A 21,383-nucleotide genomic window follows, 5' to 3' on the forward strand; every position below is an offset into this window, starting at 1 on the left:
GACTCCAAGTCCAAAGGTGCGTTTCCACCAAAGGGACCAGGGTGAAAGGAGGCTCAATGTGGCATCTATGGGTAAAATAATGTCCTTAAAACTTAATTTAGATGGTGGTCCCTTTGGAAGAAACTCAAAGGTTCCTCGTCCCCCAGGAAAGTTCCTGTGGTGGTGGTGGTGGGGGGGTGTCTTCATCCAATCATGGGTCTACAGGACAGAGGGTGTCAGCTATCAAAATCATAACTCGTGATGATAATTTGTTTCATCTCTGCAACAGTTCAGTCGAGGTGTTGTCAGGCTGCTTTTCACACAGACCGAAACTTCAGCGCTCTCTTCCTGTGGTGCAGCATCTGAAGCTAATGAAACCTTTTGTTGTTGAATTCCTGTGAACGCTGAACTGAAAATAAAAGCACCAGACTGAGTTGCATTAAATGCAATGAAAATAAGACAAATTAGTATAAAGTAGTAAGTATTTTATTTACTTTTCAGGCTTGAATATGTTTCATATGAAAGGCAAAATTAAAATGAATACTTTTCCTCTCCATAGTTTAGGCACGTTACAGAAAGGCGATCGTAAATGAAAACATCAGTAACAAAACAGACAAGATTGGAGAAAAAAAACAAAACAAATGACACTCAAGAGCCCTGCACACCCACATAGATGCTCTTAGTTATTCTGCTTGATTGGACCTCTTTACAGTTTGTCCCGCCATAAAAGGTACAACAAACTGAACAGAGAATCAGGGACATGTCAGTCAAAAACGCGCTCACACAGTGCTGAGAGGAGGCCCCATCAGTCAAAATAAGCGACAACGCCTGCGTGGGTGCGCCGAGGCTGTGCAGGTGCTTTAAGCCCAGCAGGGGAGGTGAATGATGTGGCTTTAATGTGATGTGTATACAGACGACGGAGGCACGTAGATGTTAGCAGACAGCGATGCAGCATTGGAGGGAGAGCTCTCCACAAAGACCATTCACTGACCACAGGAGGAAAAAAAAAAGAAGAAAACATAATATGGGCGAGCTTTGGGATTAATATTGGGGTGTAAACACAACAAGGTGCTAAAAATCTTTTAGTTGAGACCTCATGTATTCACTCCTGTCCCTGCTTTTACCTTAACTTAAATTACCATATGGCTTTAGGTGTGTCTCAGTGGTCCAACACTGAGTGAGAATACTGAGTTTATATCATATAATCATCACGTACGAGCTGAAGAAAACACTGTTTCTGATACAAACCTGGAAAGATAACACCGTTGGTTATATATGAGCTCTGTCTGGGCTCACTGAAGGCCCAGACCACAGACCTCTACTACCCCCTGACACCCCCTCCCTCCCCCCCACTTCAGGCACCTTTGTCATCAATCAGCCACAGAAACACAGCTACAACTCGATCTGCTCCTCCCAAACATGCTCTCACACCACAAACGCAGGAAATGAGAACTCTGTGCACATTTAAGAGCGTCAACATTTACCTCAAGGGGAGTCTTAATTACCAAGTTAGACCAACGCTAACAAACAGGAGCCAGAATGAGAGTCTACAGTTGGGAGCGATGAATTGTGACATTCACTTAAAGCTGTCAGCCAGTTGTTTACACACAAAGTCTACAATTTTTGCACATGTCATGACAAATAAATTCATGGGCAGTGGCGATTTAACTGTATATCATGGCAGTGTAACTTAAAGTCACTCGTTTCTGTGAAGCAGTGACAAAACTCCCCAGAACACGATGGCAGCACGAACGCAAAAGGTCCCGTATGTTTTTGCGGCGCAGCAAAATTTACCAGGAGACTGACTACATGGCATGTTTTCTTTACACTGGCAAGGTAAACCTCACCTGTTGGTCAACAATACTGAATTTCTCTTCAAACACGGGGAGTTCCTATTGCACAAACGTCAACAAATAAAGTGGTGGTTGCAATGAAACAACTTAAGACTGCAAAACCTCCTTTAAGAGACATCTGTTGGAACTGAAAGACACTTTGCAAAAACACTGAATTAGACAGTGATGGCTTTTATATTCAGTGTGGTCGGGGTGTTGTTGTTATGGGAGTAGTTATGCTCAACTAATTAAAAATACCGAATAAAGAGGTCATAAACTAAAACCTGAACAGGGTTTCTGAAAGCCCTTAAAGCAAGATAAAATCAAGTCATCTGAATTTTAAGGCTTAAAATGTTTGGACAGGTCCTAAAAACTGATTAAATTATAAAGTTAACACTACCTTTATGAAGTTGCATTAACATCAGTCTCACTTATAAACATGTTTTGGGGGAAAAAAAAAGTACAGATCACTCTAACAACAACTAAATGAAACCAGCAATTAACCAATAACCACTAATGCACTATGACTGTAAAATAGGTCATAATTTACATTCATAATGATCTTAAAAAGTCTCAAATTTAACAAGTTGAACCTGCAGAAACCCTGCTTTGAATGCCATTAAAAATAACCAAAATTCTGAAATTATTAGGGTGATTAGTCATGGAAACACAGAGCTGCAAAGTTAATCAAGAAATTGCATTACGATCTTAATTTCCATAATCACAGTGTGGTACACTGACAAATATGAAAACATTCAAACAACGTTTTCAAATGTCAGTACAATATTGTGTTCCTAAAGCCACTTTGTTATTCTGAAAATTCGCCACAATTCAACAGCAGAGTTAGTAGTCGATCATTATTTTGTGTCTGAAATCTCTCAGCTATTTTCATATTTTTCCATCATTTGGCTGGTGCTACTTTCCCATCCTGACACAAATTCTTTGACGCTTTTACCGTTGCTATGGTAATCCAAATGAGTATTCGAGTACTATGGTTTTTTATTCCGTTTTTTGAAACAAAAGACTGATGATGCGCGAAGAATGGAGCTCCTCTATGGCGTTAAATTAGCCTCAGATCTTTTTCACATATAAACCAGGCAAGCACACGTGATTCAAGCACACAGAACATAGAAAACATCCTGTTGGGGTGCTCAAGTTATCGTTATCGTCAATTTAGCCGTAACATTGCAGCCCTGTGAACTAACCTTTGACTGTGCCGTCTTTAAAATTGCCCTTAAACGTGTTTGGTAGATGATACACGCAAAAATTGTGGACACAATTATCATTCACACTCAGACTGACACCTCTTCTGGGTCGACATGTATCCCTGGTCCTGCTTCATCACACAGTGTGGTGTTAGATCCCCTACAGACGCGATGATCACGATGAGTAAGACTAACGAGGGAGACGGGAGTTTGAATGTGACAGACTGGCTCGTAAAGGCGCCGGTGACACAGGAAAATGGAATGATGTGCAGTTTTTAGGAATGTGAGTTAGAAAAAAAAAAAAAAAAAAAAGCCTGTGTGTGTTTGTGTATTCAGACATAACATATGATGCTGCCTGCTCTCTCACTGCTTCCAACACAAACAGGCTATGACTTCTTCCTGATGCCTTCGAGAGAAAAAAAAAAAAAAAGGAAGAAAATATTACTCCAGATTTCAGTTGTGAGTTCGACTGGAGGAGGCGCGTAATCTCCTCCACAAAGCAGAGAAGAGAGAAACATTAAAACAGCCGTAGAGAGCCCTCGTGTTTTACACATATACATAAAAAAAAAAGAAAAAGAAAAGTCACATTATGAATGAAGGTTTAAATAATTATAATAATTAAAAACATGGAGACAGGAGCTCTTTGAGAGCAGTCAGCTGCTGCTGTCCTCTGGCCAACAGCACAGCAGGAATAAATACATATATTCATATACGCCAAATAGAGAAGAGCAAAGAAACTTTAACCGGGAAACAGTTTCAAACTGACACCTTTTATAACGCTCTCTTTGCCCTCGTCTTAGCCTCCAGACTGAGCAGCTGTTTGTGCACGCCTAAAACACAAGAGAGGACAAACCGCCCCGCAAACCGCCACCAGTCCAGAGCTGGAACTTTCTCAGCCTTGTTTTTGTTCTCCTGTGAATGTCCGTTTCTTCTTCCTGTCCGCAGCGGTCAGCTTCCTCTCAGTGCCTCCCCCCCAACACCTCCTCCTCCTCCTCCTCCTCTTATGTCCGAGTCCCTCCTTCTCATCAGGCGAGGGCGGCAGGGAGGGGAGAGGGAGAGGGTTGGGGGTTGGGGGGGGCGGTTGGAGAATGGAGGGAGGGAGAGCTGCCTGAAATGTAGGCCAAAGCGGTGGTGGGCGTTTCCATGGAAACAGTGTTCACAGCAGTCAGTGACATCATCAGTACGGGGAGAGGCGACTGGGTGAGGTGGGGAGGAGAGGGAGGTGGGGGGGGGGGTGCAACAGAAATGCGTCCTGATTGGCTTGGACTTAGACACGGTTCTCTCCGCCCACTTTGGTCCTCCGCATCATCCTGAGGTAAAGACAAAGAAGACAGGGGGAGGATGTCTGGAAGCTTCTATGGTCGCAAAACTCACCGCACAGGCGTGAAAAACAAACGCACCACACCTTTACCTTCTGTTATGAGGCTCCATGTGCTCCAGCAGCGCCTCCTGGGACACCCTGAGGTCATCCAGAGGAGACTGGTAGCGGGACTCAAAGGAGCCCTCCCTCCCCCTGTAGGCCATGGCCTGCCCTGGCGACTGGGGCAGAGGAGACATGTTGGAGGACGTTGAAGACACTGAGCTCAGTTCCCCCAAACGCTCCCGCCCTGCTTGGGCAGATGCTGACACCGGAGCCGGCCCGACCGCGAGGAATGGGCTCAGAACCTCGCCGTTTTCATCCTGAGAGAACGAGGAGGACCAAAGTGTTTTATGGTTAAATATGAGCTTATGATCATTTCCTCGAAGGGTTAAAGGGTAATTTCGGTATGTTTAAACCCTATTTTTTACATAGTTTGGGTTCTAAATGACTAATGTGTACAACACACCTAACACGTTAGAGGTTAACCAAACACCAAAGTCACATAACAGCACAAACAAACTAACCGATTGAGGCAGTGGTACATCAGCAACTCCTGTGTTCTGCGAGGTAAAATTACTATTAATGTCAAAGGAGTCTGGTGGCTTTGAAGAGCACAACATAACAGCTGTTTCTGGTTAAACAAAAATCTCACTCTTTAATAAAAAGGTCTGTAAGAATCCTTTCCATAATGTTGTCAGACACTTCACTTCACAACAATCTGAGCCTGTCGGTGGAAAAAACAAGCACTTCCAGGAGAAGTACTTTAATGGGTGCATTAGCTCCCAGGGATCAATTCCAAGTATGTTTGTACCTCTTATTCCTTTAAACCCCAACATATGCATAACGAGGTCCAAGGTTTAAAAATATAAGAAATACCATTTATCATACAGGCTCATAATAAAGGAATGGTTTGGGAAATTTGCCTATTCACTTTTTTGAGCTAGTTGAGAATATCAATATCACTCTCATGTTCGTATGACAAATAAAAAGCTCCACATAGCAGCACCTCTAATTAACACATTATATCTGTTATTTCTTTAATCTAAGACCACATACATGGCAATAGATTTAAAAGAATTTTAACATTAAAATGATTCAGTCAGGATGCACGCCCACACGTGTTGTTTATACTAAATTACTTCAGAGTAGAGATTCCAGGGACTTGGGATCTCACGGAAACTCACAAGATCAAATGTGACTTTAGAAAACGAACAAGCATGGAGGCGGACTGTTGTCGTCAGCTGGTTGCGATTGTGAGTGCAATGTTTTGCACCAAAAAACAATAAAAAAAAAAGAAAGAAAAAAATACTGTGGCTGAAGTCAGAGTTGAGAAAACATGGTAGCATGCAGTTTGTGATGCTTCCTGATCAGCTCGCTTTAGGAACTCAAATCAAACACACTGAGTAACATTAAGTAGTTACAGATGTAACGTCTGTAATCGTCAGATAAGATGTTCAGACCAGGCTTGAATTGAAACAGACACTTTGAAGCTTTACGGTTGAGTTTCACATTATGTTTTGGGTAGATGCAGTACTGATTTGTCGTCACTGTGAGGTTGCCAGCAGTTTCCAGGAAGTTACTGCACCTGGCCAAGAAATGCAATGTGCATGCGCTCTAATTCCAATGTGTGTTACTGACTACATATGAGGTGTGTGTGAGGACCACAGTAATTGTACTTTATCAGCTTGGGCTTCTTTTCTCTACTGTGTTTTTGGTGCATGTTGTGTTTTGTGGATGGTGAAGCCATTAAGCAGCAGGTAAAGAACAGTAGCTCACCCTGCCTCTGATGATGTCCATGTGGACTAACAGAGACGCCAACTCCAGGTCCTCATTGTAGCTGTTCTTCAGAGGTACTGACCGGTAACCTGGTGTCACACACACAGACAAAAAACTTTTATTACAGCCCTGATTTTAGACGGCGCATTATTATTGAGCACATCAGTATGGTTGTGTGTACCTGTCTTGAGGCTGTGGATGGGGAACGTGGCCTGAGCCAGGAAGTTTTGGTCATTGAACATGTCGATCTCATAAACCACAAAGCGCAGGAAGGCAAACGCAGAGTTGCACACTGTGAACTGGAACGGCTTCCTGGGCCACGTGGGGTTCAGACCGTTATCAGCTGCAGAGGGCAAAAAAAAAAAAGATGGACAGAGAAAGATGAGTAAATCAACACTTATTATATTAGTATTGTTGTTTATGAAAATTTCCAGTATAATTACACTACAAGACACTGAAATAAAACCTGTGTCAAAGAATATTAACGGTGGCGCTTAGTGTAATTTAGTGGTGACCTCACAGATCGTCCCACTCTCCACTTCCAAGTGTGTAAGAGTGGGTTGCAAAGCTCGCGAAAAACGCTTAAGGTTGAATCTTGAGCCAGTGTTAGGTTCGGATTGGATTGTAAACATCTCATTCTCAGGTAACAAAGAAAATTGAGGTGATTACACATTAATGGAACCATATTCATGAACATTAGATTGAATTTCTGTCATATCCTGCCAATAAATCCTCATAAATCTTACACACTGAACCTTTAAGGGGAATTACTGTGTCTTGGCTCATTGCTCCTTCTACTGGAGGAACCAGAGTACAGACAAGATAACCATAAACAAAAGTACAAACAGCATAAGAAAACGCATTATATTATATTAATCTGTTATTTTGAATTTATGTCGTATAAAAGGGAATAAGAATTTGACTGTAAAAGGGTCAGAATCAGTTGTTCATAGCAGTGAACTCCACAAGCCATCTGCTGGCCCACTTATGAAAACATTTCCCTGTCAAACTGATGGTAAAAGACCTGCATTATGGGTAGTTGTGAGAAAGCTTCAACTTCTACTCAACATGGAAAAGAAACTTTACGTAACTCAAAGATCAATATTCTACCAGGTGTAACAAAACAAAAAATCTGGATGGTAGAAGAAATGCTGCCGGTGTTTAGAAGAACATTAATCAGAGAGGAAAGCACTGATATTAGGGCTGCAACTACCAGTTACTTTCATTATTGATTAATCATCCTATTCTTTTCATAATAAATTGTTAAGTTAATAAAATGTCAAAAATGTCAGCAAATCTTACAAGAAGATGGAACCAACAATGGTTTGGCATGCCATAGTACCATAGTACTGTGCGTGGCAAACCGAATTTATATTATAAAGCATCCTTCTATTGCAACGTTTCTTCTTTGGCCAAAACCAGAATAAAAACTCTGTGCCAGAACTATTTCCAATGTTTTCTCTTTGTATTCCCACGCATGGCTTCGTTGTTTGTACAACTTCCTGTTTTTCTTGGAGCAGACAGGAAATTACACAGGGGTAATGTATCCAGTAAACAGTAACAACTCATTCCTTCGGTTTTGGCAGAGTATCGCTTTACTGGCAGACACACCCATCGTTAAAATTAGAGCGGCGCTCACCTTCGGAATCGGTCTTTTGCTTGGCACTGTCATATTCTGCCCCGCACACCTCGATCTCGATCAGAGGGCAAACTATGCCACGTCCATGTTTGGGCAGGTGCCGGGCCCCCAAAACCTGCAGAAGAGGAGAAGAGGAATACAGTTTAGTCCTTTTGAGCTTCTCACATCACGTGTTTCAGCACATAAATACAAACACATTCACTATGATGGGGATTATCAAACTCGCTGTCTTAATACTAAAGAAAACTAAAAACATGATGATACTCAGGTAAGTTCAGGTGTTATAAAGTGTGTATTTGTCATGGTGTCTACATGTATCAGCAAGTTTAATGCAAGGCATTTAAATACTTTTTAATGCCACATTTAATTAAATTTAAGGCCAATTTAGCAATAAAACTAAACGTCAAATGTGAAAATACAGGCAAACTCTTTTGAATAAATGCATACAATGGCAAGAACAAGGCAATAACTGGTTGAGTTAAAGAACATTTGCATTTTTTGCTGAATTTAACAACTGTAACAGGATAACAGAGGCATCAGAATTAAATTCTAGCCTGAAGTTAATTTTAAAGCGTTTTAGGCCATTGTCACGATACAATATGATATACTTTATTGTCCCCATAGAGAAATTTGTTTTGGACTCAAATGCTGCACACAACATGCCTCCACAGTGTGATAAAACAAACAACATAATAAATAAATTGCACATAATCCACATTGCACATTACAAGATATTGCACATACAAATACACAACACATATTGCACATACTTTGTGGTAAAAAACACCATGAAACTACTGCACAATCCCTTACAGCATTCAACAAATAAATACACATTTAAGACTTTCCCAAGCAGAATTTAAGACTATTTAATACTTGTTAAGGACCTATAGGCGCCCTGTTTTTACTATGATTTCTAGGCCCTCACAGTTTTTGCACGTGTCTCTTTCCAGTTGTTTTCTACGGGCAGTACGTGTTGGGTGTGCTGCTAATGTGTCCTGGGTGGAGCGCATCGCGTTTCCACAGGAGCACTTTGAACACCTCGAGCTGAAAGAACTTCAGCTAAGAGCAGAAAAAGGTTGTTTTCCCCATTGTCCAATCAGAGGCATTGAGAGACGTGCCTCCCGTGACGGTGGCAACAAAATTCACAGTGGCTCAGAAGAAGTGAAGAGTGGTGGTTGTTGCTGGATACCCAGAGCTACATGATTTTATCATCCATAGTTATCATCATTTGAACAGAAAACAGCAGCACTGAAGATTTCAGGTGTGTTATCATTAATTTAAACTGTACTAGTTGTTAGCATACAGCTTGTGGTTTGTGTTGAGCTAACATCAGCTTACTTTCAACATCTCCTTGGACAAGCTGCAAGCTGTCCTCAAACAGTCTGAATCAGAGCCAGAGCAGGTGCCCTTCCCCTGTCTACTTTTATTGCAGATGTTTAGTTGGCTAACTAGCTAACTAAGTAGGAACTTGACTTCTATCTAGGGCAGCACAATATGGTAAAACAAAACATCATATTGTAGTTATTAGTGGGAAAGATTATTTTTGCTTTTTTTTTTTTCTGTGAATTTTTTTTTAATCATGTTGGGATCTACGCCAAACAAAAATACTTTTTTACATCTGTAGGCCAGGGAATCTCTGCAGCACTACAGTACTTCATTATAATGCTGTTTTGTCACACATTTTATAAAAAATTGGAACATCTGCAATTTGGATATCCTGCATTTGCCCATATTGCAATTTCAATAATACTTCAATAAATTGTGCAGCCCTTCTTCTACCTTATCAAAATTAAAAGGTACAGATCTGAGTTTTCTTCACAGTAAAACCACAGTTTGGCTAAAGACGTTCAGTGGTTGCCTAGCAACAGTATAAAAAAAAAAAAAAAACGCACCGCACTGCTCTTTTTAAAAACAAACAAACCAACAACAGCTTCAACAAAAAAAGCCGTGCAGCCTCGCGTGCTCTGTCTGAATGGGCCCTCAGCAAATTTATGGCTGTTTATGTGCAACAGACACAGGGGATAATGACATCCTTGGGAAGTCTCACTGAATCTAAAAATATGTGCATCATGTCTGTGTTCATGACTCCAAGACGAAGTTTGACACAAATTGCAGCAATCAGGAACTCAGGTATTTAAAGACCCTTAATTGGTCTCAATGCAGTGTCACGGTAGCTGACCATGAAAAACAATAATCATCTTATGTTGTTTTTAGATCACCATCACACAGGGTGTGATAGAACGGGGTGCTCTTTATGTAAGATTTATTTTGATGTTGAGTGTAACAGGTCACATGACCAGAGTTTGGTTATGGGCACACCTGTGGCATTATGGGTCGGACATAATATGGCTGGCTAAAGTTCTTTTACATGGTCAGTTTGATACACTGTCTGTAGCTGTGCTAAGGAATTTGGATCTGTCTATCAACAGATACTAACTTAAGAGACTTTATTGTTTTGGCCAGTAATAATGAACATTAGACTTTAACATAATTGGGAGATGAATATTTGAAATTTTTTTTGTCTAATGTCTGTAAATTTGTGTCTGTACTATACCTCTATCTCTAGAGTGACTTGTTCGAGGCCTCGTAGCGTTTGTCTGTCAAAGGGATCAAAGCTGTCGTCCCTCATGATGGGCGGCTGGAGGACGTAGCCGCTCCTTCCGTTCAGCATGAACAGAGCCTGGTTCATCTGCATGGGCTTGTCTGCATGCGGGGAGGGAAGACAAAGGTAGTAAGACAAAAATAATCCTCCGTGCTGTTTATCTGCTTTGACAGGAGGATGGACAGATACCTGCTGTCTGGAAGTTGAGCGCCACCAGCTGGGAGCCACAGAGCCACATGGGTAGAGGGTCGTAGTTGGAGGAGTCTAGTCTCTGGCCTCTGGGGTAGATCCTGGACAGCTGCAGTCGATTGTACTGCAGGAACTTCTTCCCCTTGATCTTGTTGACGTACTTCTCTGCCTTGGTCTCGGGGAAGGATGACATGTCTCGGAAACAGGCCCGCTCTGTGCCAATCTCTACAAGAGGCAGAGAAAGAAGACAGACCTGACCTACCTGTATGGATACTGGATATGTGCCTGAGTGTGTGTTATGTCACATCTCTGCTACGGAGTATTAAACTGCATGTTTACAGTCCAATAAGTGCGCGTGATCCTTACTGTCTTCATCAAATGGCACAGGCCTACAGTAGATGACGAGGTCGGATAATTCCAGTGCAATCTTCTTCCTCCTTTCCATCATCTTCCCCTCCTCCAGCTGGAAACAGAGACACATAGTTTAAATAAAAGTAACACACACCACTTTTCAGTTTGTATTTTCACAAAATTAATTGACCCCTGAAGCCTTTTCCTTCCATCAGCAACTACTTTTTCCAGATTTTAATGTGTGCAACTGTGTGATTTCAGCAGAATGGCATTCCTGACAAAGACCACATGTGCTCACTACTCAGTGCTTCCTAAATACAGGTTGCGGGTATTAAAGGGCAAACACAAGTCATGACTGGCCCTTTGAACCCGCAATGTGGTATGAGCATTGGTATGAGTCCTGGCCTGCACTTCCTGTCAGCTGTGTGTGATATACTGTATGTGTTTACCTTGGCCTCTGAGGTCATAGTGACCTCACGGATCTTGAACATCCACTCCTTGAGTTCTTCTTGTGTGTTGGCGGCGACGTCCAGCAGCGGCCCGGTCCGCATGGAGGTATTCGGCACCAAGGAAAAGACATGAGGCCTGCTGCCCTTCCCTTCAGGACGCACCACTGAAAAGAACATAAACAGAAGGGTTAGATATGGAGTAAAAGAAGAAGACATCCGTAAAATAATTATAAAATATTTTTTAATTTTTGTGCACATTTTAATACATTAATGATATACGGTATTGTATGTATGTATAAAATTGATATTAATATATTAATCTTATACATAGATACACACACACACAAATAAATGAACAAATAACTGAAAATAAATGTAAATAAATAAAAAACGTTTATCTTTATATTTCCATATTTTTCATTGAGTAATGTATTCTTTTACTCATTTATCTTTGTATTTCTACATATATTTTCTCATTATTTTACATATTTTTCTTTTTTATGACACTCCTAGGGCTCCACAGTTTGAAAAAGGGCAGAAAAATAAGAATTAGAAGAACAAATGCAGGTTTCCTTTCCTGTATAAATCAGTTTTCCTCCAGTCACAGAACAGAACTTGTCAGCATCCAAAATGTCAAATGTCAGTGTGAAATTATTTAAATTTACCTGGATCAACGGAAATGCCATAAAAATTCAAATAAAATAGACAACACAAAAGTCTAGAGAAAGAAAAAAATACACCAGAGAGGAATTCATTTCATAAAACTAGATGGCAACATCAGTCATTTTTTAAAACAATAATTGTTTCCTCGCTAGATAATATCAAGCAGGAGGTGTCATTGTAACAACTTTTGTATCTTTGTATTTTATTTTGTACAATTTTCTCGCTGGATTATAACAGTTGAGACATGTATCATTTCATAATTCAAGGAGCTTGATCCCATGACCTTCTGGTAAGAGTATCTGTCCTTTGATTTAAGGAAAATAAATAAATAAATAAATAACTCTTTGTTGCCACCTTCTGATATTGGTATGGAATTGTAGCTCTATGATATACAATTCTGTATTTTAAGCAACAGCTCTGATTCTTATCACAGCTTTATATTAAATCATAGCTATAACTAAGCTAGCAGTAATGATATCTGCTAACCTGATAACTGCAATGTAAGCAAACTTTGCCATGCTTTAGTTACAGTGTTACTAACTTTGCATTAAGTCTATGACAATAATTTAAAAACATCCAAAAGACTATCCTCCGTTATATTAATTTATTCATTTTGGTGAAACGTCGCTGCCAAGTTGAAATATAGTAGATGAAATCAGATGGAATGTTTGATGTCATCATGTGACATGTTATGAGTGTTTTGATTGGCTGCAAGTTTCAAACATGCACAGGAATTTACACCATCCAACTCAGCAGCAACTTAGTTTCACTTAAGTTTCACCCAACTTCAATTGCAGTAAAGGTTCACCATGAAAATCCAGCCTTAAACTTATAAAAAGTAAAGCCAATGCTTTCTCTGTGTTTTTACTTCTTAGTTGGTAAACAGGGTTTAACTTAAAAATCATTTGAACTTTGGCATAAAAGTCATGTGTAACACAAACAGCAGCCCTGCCTCAAGGTTCAGCGTCATCACTTTCTCTAGAGGAAAACAATGGCTTCAATGGGTGAGATTCTGCCGGTGGTCATGTGAAGGAGGCCTTGGAACAAAGTGTTCAAGATATAGTGCGACATTCCCCGTACTACCACTAGATGGAGCCAAAGAGCCAACCAGAGGCAGAGAGAGGCTCAGGTATTAGCTGTATTTAGCAGAGGCCACAACAGTGCATGACAGCATGTGCCAACACTAATGGCTGTGTATTGACTGGACTGGAGGATGTCAATAAAATCCCCGATATAGAGCTGTGAAAAAAACAAGAGTCAGAATGAAACCAAAGAGGGAAGAATGAATAATAGAAAAGGCTGATAAAGGACAAAAGTGACGGTAAAGAAAGTGGTGACTGTGTCCTGCAATTAATAAGAAAGAGGGCAGAGATTTTGAGCGCGCATATGACAGCCAGCAGAGGAGGTTGCCCTGTGGCAAGGTGACTGCCTGCTCTGCAGCCCTGCAGCACCGAGTCGAACAGGAAATGGAGAGGCCACTCACCGATCTGACAGGAAGACACGTCCACACTTCCTCGCAGCAGATCTCCCAGAGGGCTGTTTTCTGTTATCTCCTGCTTGACAGAGAAGAGGTGGATTTAGGAAAGGAATTGATGCTCATTTTGAGTCCAAAATATATATATATTTCTATTAAAGCTGCCTCAATTAGAGTCGAGAGTCTTAGTTTACCATATTTTCATTAGCCTGTTAGTCGCAAGAAAACCGGTGCACTGCTGCTAACTGTGCTGTAGCTGCTATTAGTCAGTAAGCTCAGTTAGCAGTTCTATTAGCAGACTCTACCCGGACAAGGACACAACCCTGGAGACCGACGGAGGCCAGTTTGACAAAACAGAATGTAGTAGTGAGGTGATTTACACAGCTTCAATCAGAGACTCTACGTTGTGTTCACATTCTCTATGCAAGGTTAATAGATGGAGTGGACAGCAACAAATCATTACAACCTAATGCCATGTTATAAATGACACGAGAAAGAAATTGATATACAATACGTGAATTAATAAAAAGTTATCAAACAAATATTTACTTTCATCCACTATGTTTCTGGACTTATGTCCTAAACAAACAACAACTTGGTAAGTCGTGTGCAAAACTTTTTCTTTCTGAGTTGTTCCAACATGAAATGGTGAAGTGACATTCATGTGAATTTTCCCAGTCAGAAGCTAATTTTTCCAATTATTCCCGCACCTCGTGAATGGAGGATGGGGACGATGAAGACACGGCGGGTACAGAAGAGGCGTGAAGTGCTTGAGGAGCGAGTTTTTACTTAATTTGTAAGTATACATCATCATCTACTGTGTTGATAAGACAGAGTTCTGAACAACAAGCGTGCCCCTTTTAAAATGAATTTTTTCAAGGCTCATTTTTATGGTGTGTATTTTTCTGTAATGTAGTACAGTATTAACAATGATATTATCACTCAGCCTGAACTCAAAACATTGTCTGATGCCCCCTGAAATAAATCTTTAAATAATTAAGTTAATATCAGAAACTTGCAACAACTAATGGCTTCAGCTAACAACTACCAGTCGATCAGGAAAGGTTTTAGTCGGGGACGGTTCTATTTCTATCACAGATGGCCCAGACATCCTGTGGAGGGTGCAAGTATACAAATGTTTGGTTGTAGCCCTCTAAAGTTGTGCATTTGTTGCTCACAGTTCTATCAGGCTCTGCTGCCGATGGACTGATTTCCTCCACGTAGTTTGCGGGAAACCACAGCTGCTTCTTCCCGCCACAGTCACCCTTCCACCTGAGAGACAAAAAAAGACGTGCTGAGAAGAGAGAGGGTTGCGGTTTGTAAGTATTTACAATACTGTGGCGTTAAACTGATGCCAGCATCGGGTCGATGTTTTAACGTTGTCCCGTCCTTTTATAATTCACCCTGTCATAAGCCTTCACTCTCTCCACCTGCACAAATAGGATTTGTCTAAATGGATAATTAAGAGCTACTTCCTCAATTAATGTGATTCGGGTCACTCACTCACCATCCTCCTTCCTGTTTGTCCACATTAGAGATAATGGCGTTCTTAGTGAAGGAGAGCTCGTCGTCTCTCTGGGCTTTATACTCGTACATGGCTTTCACTGTGCACTGGAAAGACCAGACAGAAGGTTATGACACACATGTTCTTGCATGTTACAGGTTGAAAGGTGCAGAATTCAACGAAGGGCTGGGCGATATGTGCAAAATCAAATATAAATATTCCTGACTAAATACCTCTATCCTTATTTATTAATATTACAACAATATTGTAAAATTATGACTTTATTTTTTCACAAAATGTTAAGACAATGAGATTTTTGCTAAACTATCATCAGTCATGTGGCTATAATGACTAAGTGGGACAAAGACAAATAATATAACAGCTAGAAGAGTCTGGTAAGTTCAGAAAATGACACCCCCTTATTGTAACGCAGTCTTTAAAACAAGGAGAAGACAACATTTATGCCATATCGTGATATAACAATATCCAAAATATGATACTGAGCCCTGAATTCAGCTACACATAACCACACTCACCTTAAATGTTGGCATTATGTTGGGCTCCACGTAAAAGCCTGGATTCCTGCCCTCATACAGTGACCCGTAGTCTGGCTCCTATTGGATGACAGATTGTGTGTTAATAAGTCTTTTATGTTCATTTAAGTTAAACTATCCTGTGAATATCCTGCCTGTATCCTGATCTCTGTGCAATTATCCATTTCACAAAGCAATATCTTTTTTCTTTAGTATAATGCTACATACCATGCCTGTATTACAAAGTGTGGATGATTATCGTGTGCAGTTGTGCATATATCTGTACAAGTAAAAGATTTTCTTTTCAGTTTATCAGTTGTTCTTTTCTACCTCTGTTTTGTTGACTCTTGAGTTGCTGCAACAAGTGAATTTGATCTTTTTTTTCCAAATGAGATACTATCTAACCCACACAACAATTTATTAATCTATAGTAAGTGTATAGTATAGTAATTGATTGTACAGTGGTACTCACAGCAGTGCCTATCTTCTCCAGTGTGTCCTCATTGATGGGATAACGCAGTTTCATTTTGCGGTACAGAGGGTGCTTCTCATAGTAGCTGATGAGATCTACGAGGCTGTCAAACTCCGAGGTGCCCAGCACCACAGTCTGGCCCTCCTGCTGTACGCGACAGTGCTTTATCTTTCCCTCGGCCCTGTGAAGAAACCACAGATATCATGTCAGTCACTTTGGCCTCATTTGAATAACATCAAAGTATCAAGAAAGTTGTAGCCACTATACTTTCAATCCTTGAGCTGCTGAACTTATTCTTTAGTGCATTTTTTGACTTTGAGTCCATCCGTCAACTCTTGACTGTGAATATAATTTAGAATTTTCTAGGATTTATCATAATTTCTCTCTTCATTCACACGTGTACATTAAAAATGCAGTTAGACGTAAATGATGTAGATGTAAACAAGTATTGATTTATGAAGATTAAGTTACCTGAAGGAAATGGCATACGAGTTGGGTTCCGCTCTCTTCCTCACAAGGAAAGCACCATCACGAGGAACTCTCATCAGCATGTTCTCTGCATGGCTCCTGGAGAGGCTGGCGTGGTACCACCTGGGACAGACAACAAAACATCGACAGATGGCAGATAATTACAGGGATGCAACTTTGTCTCAGGTTCACATTACTTTATTTGTACATGCAGGCAGAGGTGGCAAAAGTACACACATTCTGTACTCAAGTAGAAGTACAGATATTTTGTTATATCTTTTATCTTGTTTTCTTTTTTGTCTAGTTGGGTCTTTTTGGTCTTGTTCCATTGTTTTTCATCCTTTTGTTTTGTGCCATCTTCAGCTTGTTACATCTGTTGTACTTGATATGCACTGATAGATGCACCAATAAATCATTGTGTATATGGGTTATTGTGCCATCCACAACAAAAATAATCATTTCACTCAAATGTATTGGAATTAAAGCAATGAGCCTGTTTTAAAATGTAAGGAGTAGAAAGTAAACACAGTAAAAGTAAAAAGTTGTCACAAAAATAAAAAATACCTGAAAAAATCTAAATCAACTTAAGTACACTAATGATGTACTTATACTTAGTTACTTCCCACCTCTACATATAGGTAGATTAGATTTGCAGTAGAAAACATCTTGACACACATTTTACAAACAACACAGACAACAGACAAACGTGATAAAATAGTCAAGGCTCCAAGCATTTCAAAAATAAGACAAAACTGAGGTAAAATAATCTGTGCAATGTTGCTACAACTTGTTCATCTGAGTGATGGCTGCTGGAACAAAGCTGTTTATACAGCCATAGATATGTCTTGTATCTATGTATACAGCTTAGTTTTACTATAAGGCTCTGTACAGAAAGAAGAAGTAGCTGAAATTTACTGTGCAAAAAAGTGGGAGTCCTTATTTAAAATTGAATCTGTTATCCGTTGTAACTGTCTGGTGTGCAAGGAAGCTGGATAAAGCTCACCAATCAGCATACTAGACCATTTAACAATTTGGTTCAAATAGTTTATGTTCTTTAAAGATAGGTTTCCACACCATGCCACCTATAGAAAAATCAGTAACAGCATGATAGAATAAGGTCATCATGGTTTTGCAAATATGGAAATAGGAGAAATTCCTCCAACAAAACAAATGCTGTTGCAGCATTTTGTACACAGCTTCACAGTTTGTTTCAGTTTGGAGTCAATAATTTGTTGGGTAAGATGGTATCCCTTCAAAAAAACAACTAAATGCTGACAAAAAATACATCACTGAATGTCGACCGTTGCGTCATATTTTTAAATATCCATCCAGTTGGTGTGGATGCTTCTTGAGACTCACTCTTTGCTCTCGTGAGCGTTGGTCTGAGGCACCGGCTCGGTCAGCTTCATCTCAAACTCGTTGCAGCGCAGCGCCACCTGCTGGTAGTGGTTGATCAGGGCAAAGAGCGTGTCGAAAACCAGGTTATCAGTCAGGTAGAACTTGGGGCTGCCCGCCTCCTGACGGGAGTGGATACGACAGTGCTGCACCCGTCCTGAACGCCTGGTGCAGAGATGTGCAGAAAGGAGAAAGGTAAGATATCAACAATTTAAAGAAAGCTTCTAGTTTGCTTACAGGTCATTATGACTATCAGGCTTTCTTACTGAAAAATACTGCTCCTTTTTAACCCTGAACATTACTTCCCTCTGAGTGTCTGAACACTGATTCCATATATTGTGTGTAAATCACATACACACAGACTGATTAACTTTGAAGTGACTCTGTTCATGCAGAGCCTTCGTATTCACAGACAGAAGGTGAATGATCACACTTCAGACCGTGACAACAACCCCATTCGATCAATGATGGAGTGATTGACATTGATCGTTAGTGTGTAACTGTTATTTGCACGAGTTAACCCTACAAAACATGCAGCATGAGTATGACTGACACAATGAAAAGTTTCTCACTAACCCATATATCCAACCCACAGATCTATTTTGTTTAGACCAATCTGACACCATCCAATCAAGTCGCACAATGAAGGAATGACATTACATTACTGAGCTCTAGTTGGAAAAAATTATACAAAAGATAACTTTGTTCATGTACAAAAACTATGCGGCTGTATGAAAAACATCAAGGTTTAAAATTACAGATGAAAATGCAACAACTTCTCAATTTCTTCCACAGTTGAAGTTTCACAAACAGTAAGTCAAAGATCTGCTGTTAAAATGGCATCACATTTGGCAAGGAGCTCATTATGACTTGTTTAGGACTTGAAACTCAAAGTTTAGCACTGGGGATCTGTCAGTACTGACTTAAGACTTGACTCAAGGATCGCCTATCTTGACTAAGGACTTAAAGTGGTTTCACACCAGCCTTGTTTAGTCCAGCTGAACCAAACACTGGAGCATTTACCCCCTTGATCCAGTTCATTTGGGGTGGACGCTGGACTTTGGCCCCAACCTGCTCTCTTGAAGGGTTAGACCAACAAGATTTGTGCTCGATCTTCTAGGAGTAATGACCATTACACCATCTAGGCTTGCCTTTTTCTCACTAAGGCCAGGTATAAATCTTATGCCTAGTCAGGAGCGGGCGTAAAGTCAAAATCCAGGCTGATTAATACAGATATATAGCCTCTAGTGATGAAAATCTTCTATTCTGTGGCATGACCACTCAACGAGATGCGCTATTCAACAGAAAGATGTGGAAAATTAAAGCAATACATTTGGGAAACAGATGATATTAAATCAGAAATAACACCATACACAACCATGAGCAGAATTTACAAGAAGAATTTGTGACAGTAAGTTTACTAAGACAAAGTTTATTAAGTTCCTCCACACTCAACAACTCTCTAACTTGCATGATTTTTGAAGTGAGTCTTGGGATATTGTGGGAAGATGAAGTCTTTGATCCTCCATAACGTTGCCACAAATTTAAAATAATGAGCTACAAATCAGTAAGACAGCAGAATATTTTTAACAATGTATTCTAGCAATGCATGCTGCTAGGCAACAATCGTAGCCTTGTAGGCATTCACATGAACGTACTGATTGTAGTTAAGACTAGGCTTAACTGGTGGTGCAACCAGTGTGAAGTCCATTCTAAAGTCTGGTCTTAACTTAGACCAACTGAGCAGTTAGGACCAGGCTAAGTAAAGACCAGTTGGTGCAACCCACTACTGGACTCATGAAGAAGTGAGAAATGCTTGCAGTATTAAATTATTTGATACCTGCCGACTGTCAGACGAATAATCGAATTTCCACCACATGACTTATGTCTATAATTTCTGCACAGTTTGAGTTTTGCCTTGTGAACAAAAACCGGACCAGCTAGAAAACTGAAACAATGTATCATCCTGACATTGGTTTAATTCAGGAACCGGGATTTTGGTGTGAACCCACCCTTACACTTGACTTTCAAAACAATGACTCGGCCCCACCTCTGGTATTTTCTATACAGTTCATTCCTGCCAAACAAATGCTGTTGAAGTCTGTGAAAATGTATTCAATGGTTGAAGATACTCTGAATTCAGAATCATGTGCGCCATACCAGAAAGACAGTGTGTAGTCTCCCACAAAGGTCTCACTCTCTCGGACCAGGAAGGAGCCATCAGGAGCTCCGGTCTCCAGGCAGTACTCAGACAGTAATCTCTCGGCTATCTGCCGCCCGTCCCGCCCTGCACCCAGCTTCCCATGGAACCATTTCTCTGTCACGTGCTGGTCCATACCGTTTGACACCTGGTGAATATGAAAAGGGAGATGTTGGTTACTCGACTTCTATAGTGTTTCACAAGCGTATGTCCACATTCATGTATCTGCATCAGTTTAAAATTGTTCCCTCATTCCTTCAAAATTACCTGCAACCTCCATAGAAAACAGTGTATTTCTCACACCATGTGTAAATTAAGTGCAATATCCAGTGCTGCACAGATCCCATTATGATTATGAGTTCGAAATCAGGACTAGTGATTCTCATCTCTTTGTATATCAACACCAGATCAGGCCTACTAACCTCTCTGTGCTCCTCCTCATCATCGTTGCCCTGGTTACTGGAGGTCTCTTCTGAGTAGTAGATTTTACTGCTGGTCAGGACAAAGAAATGAGGGTACCACTCCTGCGGGGAGAAGAGATACAGAGAGAGGATGAAGGGAGGGATATGGTTAGTTCAAATGGTTAGATTAAATATTTAGAGGGATCCATGTGTTGCACTGAAAAGTGGTCCAAGGAGGAGGCAAGAAGAATTTAATCATCTAAAAGATGGATGAAAGCTGTTGATAAAGCCAAGACCCGGGTCTAAAAAAACAACTGGGACACAGTCATAAAATTAAGGTTAAACTGGAAAGAGTGGCAAGCCATAAGATGATGTGTCTTTGTTTCATTGTGGCTGAAATCCAAACACTTAAAGGGACAGTTCTGATTATTAGATGTGGGGTTGCATGAAGCACTAGTCAGTGTATAACTGCAGTAGATGCTGGCCGCCCCCAGTTTGGAGAAACAGAGAAGAGTTATTGTGTGACTTCTGTGTTTTAAAAGGACAATTTTGATTCACCAAAGTCACAGAAAAACAAACCGAGGCACAAGTAGACCAAAAGCTCATATGTTCTGGAAGGTAAAATTAGTGATTTGGCTCATAATGGTAACTTCTCCTTGCAAAAGGTCATCTGACACCAAGGTAAAGCAGTGAAAACATTCTAAATATAGCGCACACTTAAAATTATATGAATTTTTAAGTGGATCTTTTTTTAGATAGCTGAAATCCAATTTTACTCCCACTTCCATGCTGGTACTCCTCTCTACTTCTCCAAAGCACATCAAATAATCTGAGCTATCCCTTTAAGAATAGTGACTACAAGCAAAACAGGCTTGCTATAGAAAGCTA

General features: G+C 40.4%; 1 protein-coding gene across 1 annotated transcript in view; it reads right to left on the minus strand.

The window, feature by feature from the left end:
• Positions 1–449: 449 nt before the first annotated feature.
• plcg1 (phospholipase C, gamma 1) overlaps positions 450–21,383 on the minus strand; it is a 48,148-nt gene continuing 27,214 nt past the window's right edge. Inside the window, exons 16-33 of the mRNA XM_084720954.1 lie at positions 20,517–20,618; positions 20,055–20,242; positions 17,859–18,059; positions 16,503–16,622; positions 16,032–16,212; positions 15,563–15,640; positions 15,030–15,133; positions 14,701–14,794; positions 13,532–13,601; positions 11,386–11,549; positions 10,952–11,048; positions 10,586–10,810; positions 10,349–10,497; positions 7,792–7,906; positions 6,334–6,495; positions 6,153–6,241; positions 4,428–4,696; positions 450–4,326 (exon numbers count right to left, since the gene is read on the minus strand). Of these exons, the coding sequence (XP_084577080.1) occupies positions 4,284–4,326; positions 4,428–4,696; positions 6,153–6,241; positions 6,334–6,495; positions 7,792–7,906; positions 10,349–10,497; positions 10,586–10,810; positions 10,952–11,048; positions 11,386–11,549; positions 13,532–13,601; positions 14,701–14,794; positions 15,030–15,133; positions 15,563–15,640; positions 16,032–16,212; positions 16,503–16,622; positions 17,859–18,059; positions 20,055–20,242; positions 20,517–20,618 (2,451 nt within the window). The 3' untranslated portion in view covers positions 450–4,283. The remainder of the gene's footprint in view (positions 4,327–4,427; positions 4,697–6,152; positions 6,242–6,333; positions 6,496–7,791; positions 7,907–10,348; positions 10,498–10,585; positions 10,811–10,951; positions 11,049–11,385; positions 11,550–13,531; positions 13,602–14,700; positions 14,795–15,029; positions 15,134–15,562; positions 15,641–16,031; positions 16,213–16,502; positions 16,623–17,858; positions 18,060–20,054; positions 20,243–20,516; positions 20,619–21,383) is intronic.

This window comes from Lutjanus erythropterus, chromosome 6 (genome assembly GCF_056507025.1).
Source record: "Lutjanus erythropterus isolate fLutEry1 chromosome 6, fLutEry1.hap2, whole genome shotgun sequence".
Classification (NCBI taxonomy): domain Eukaryota; kingdom Metazoa; phylum Chordata; class Actinopteri; order Lutjaniformes; family Lutjanidae; genus Lutjanus; species Lutjanus erythropterus.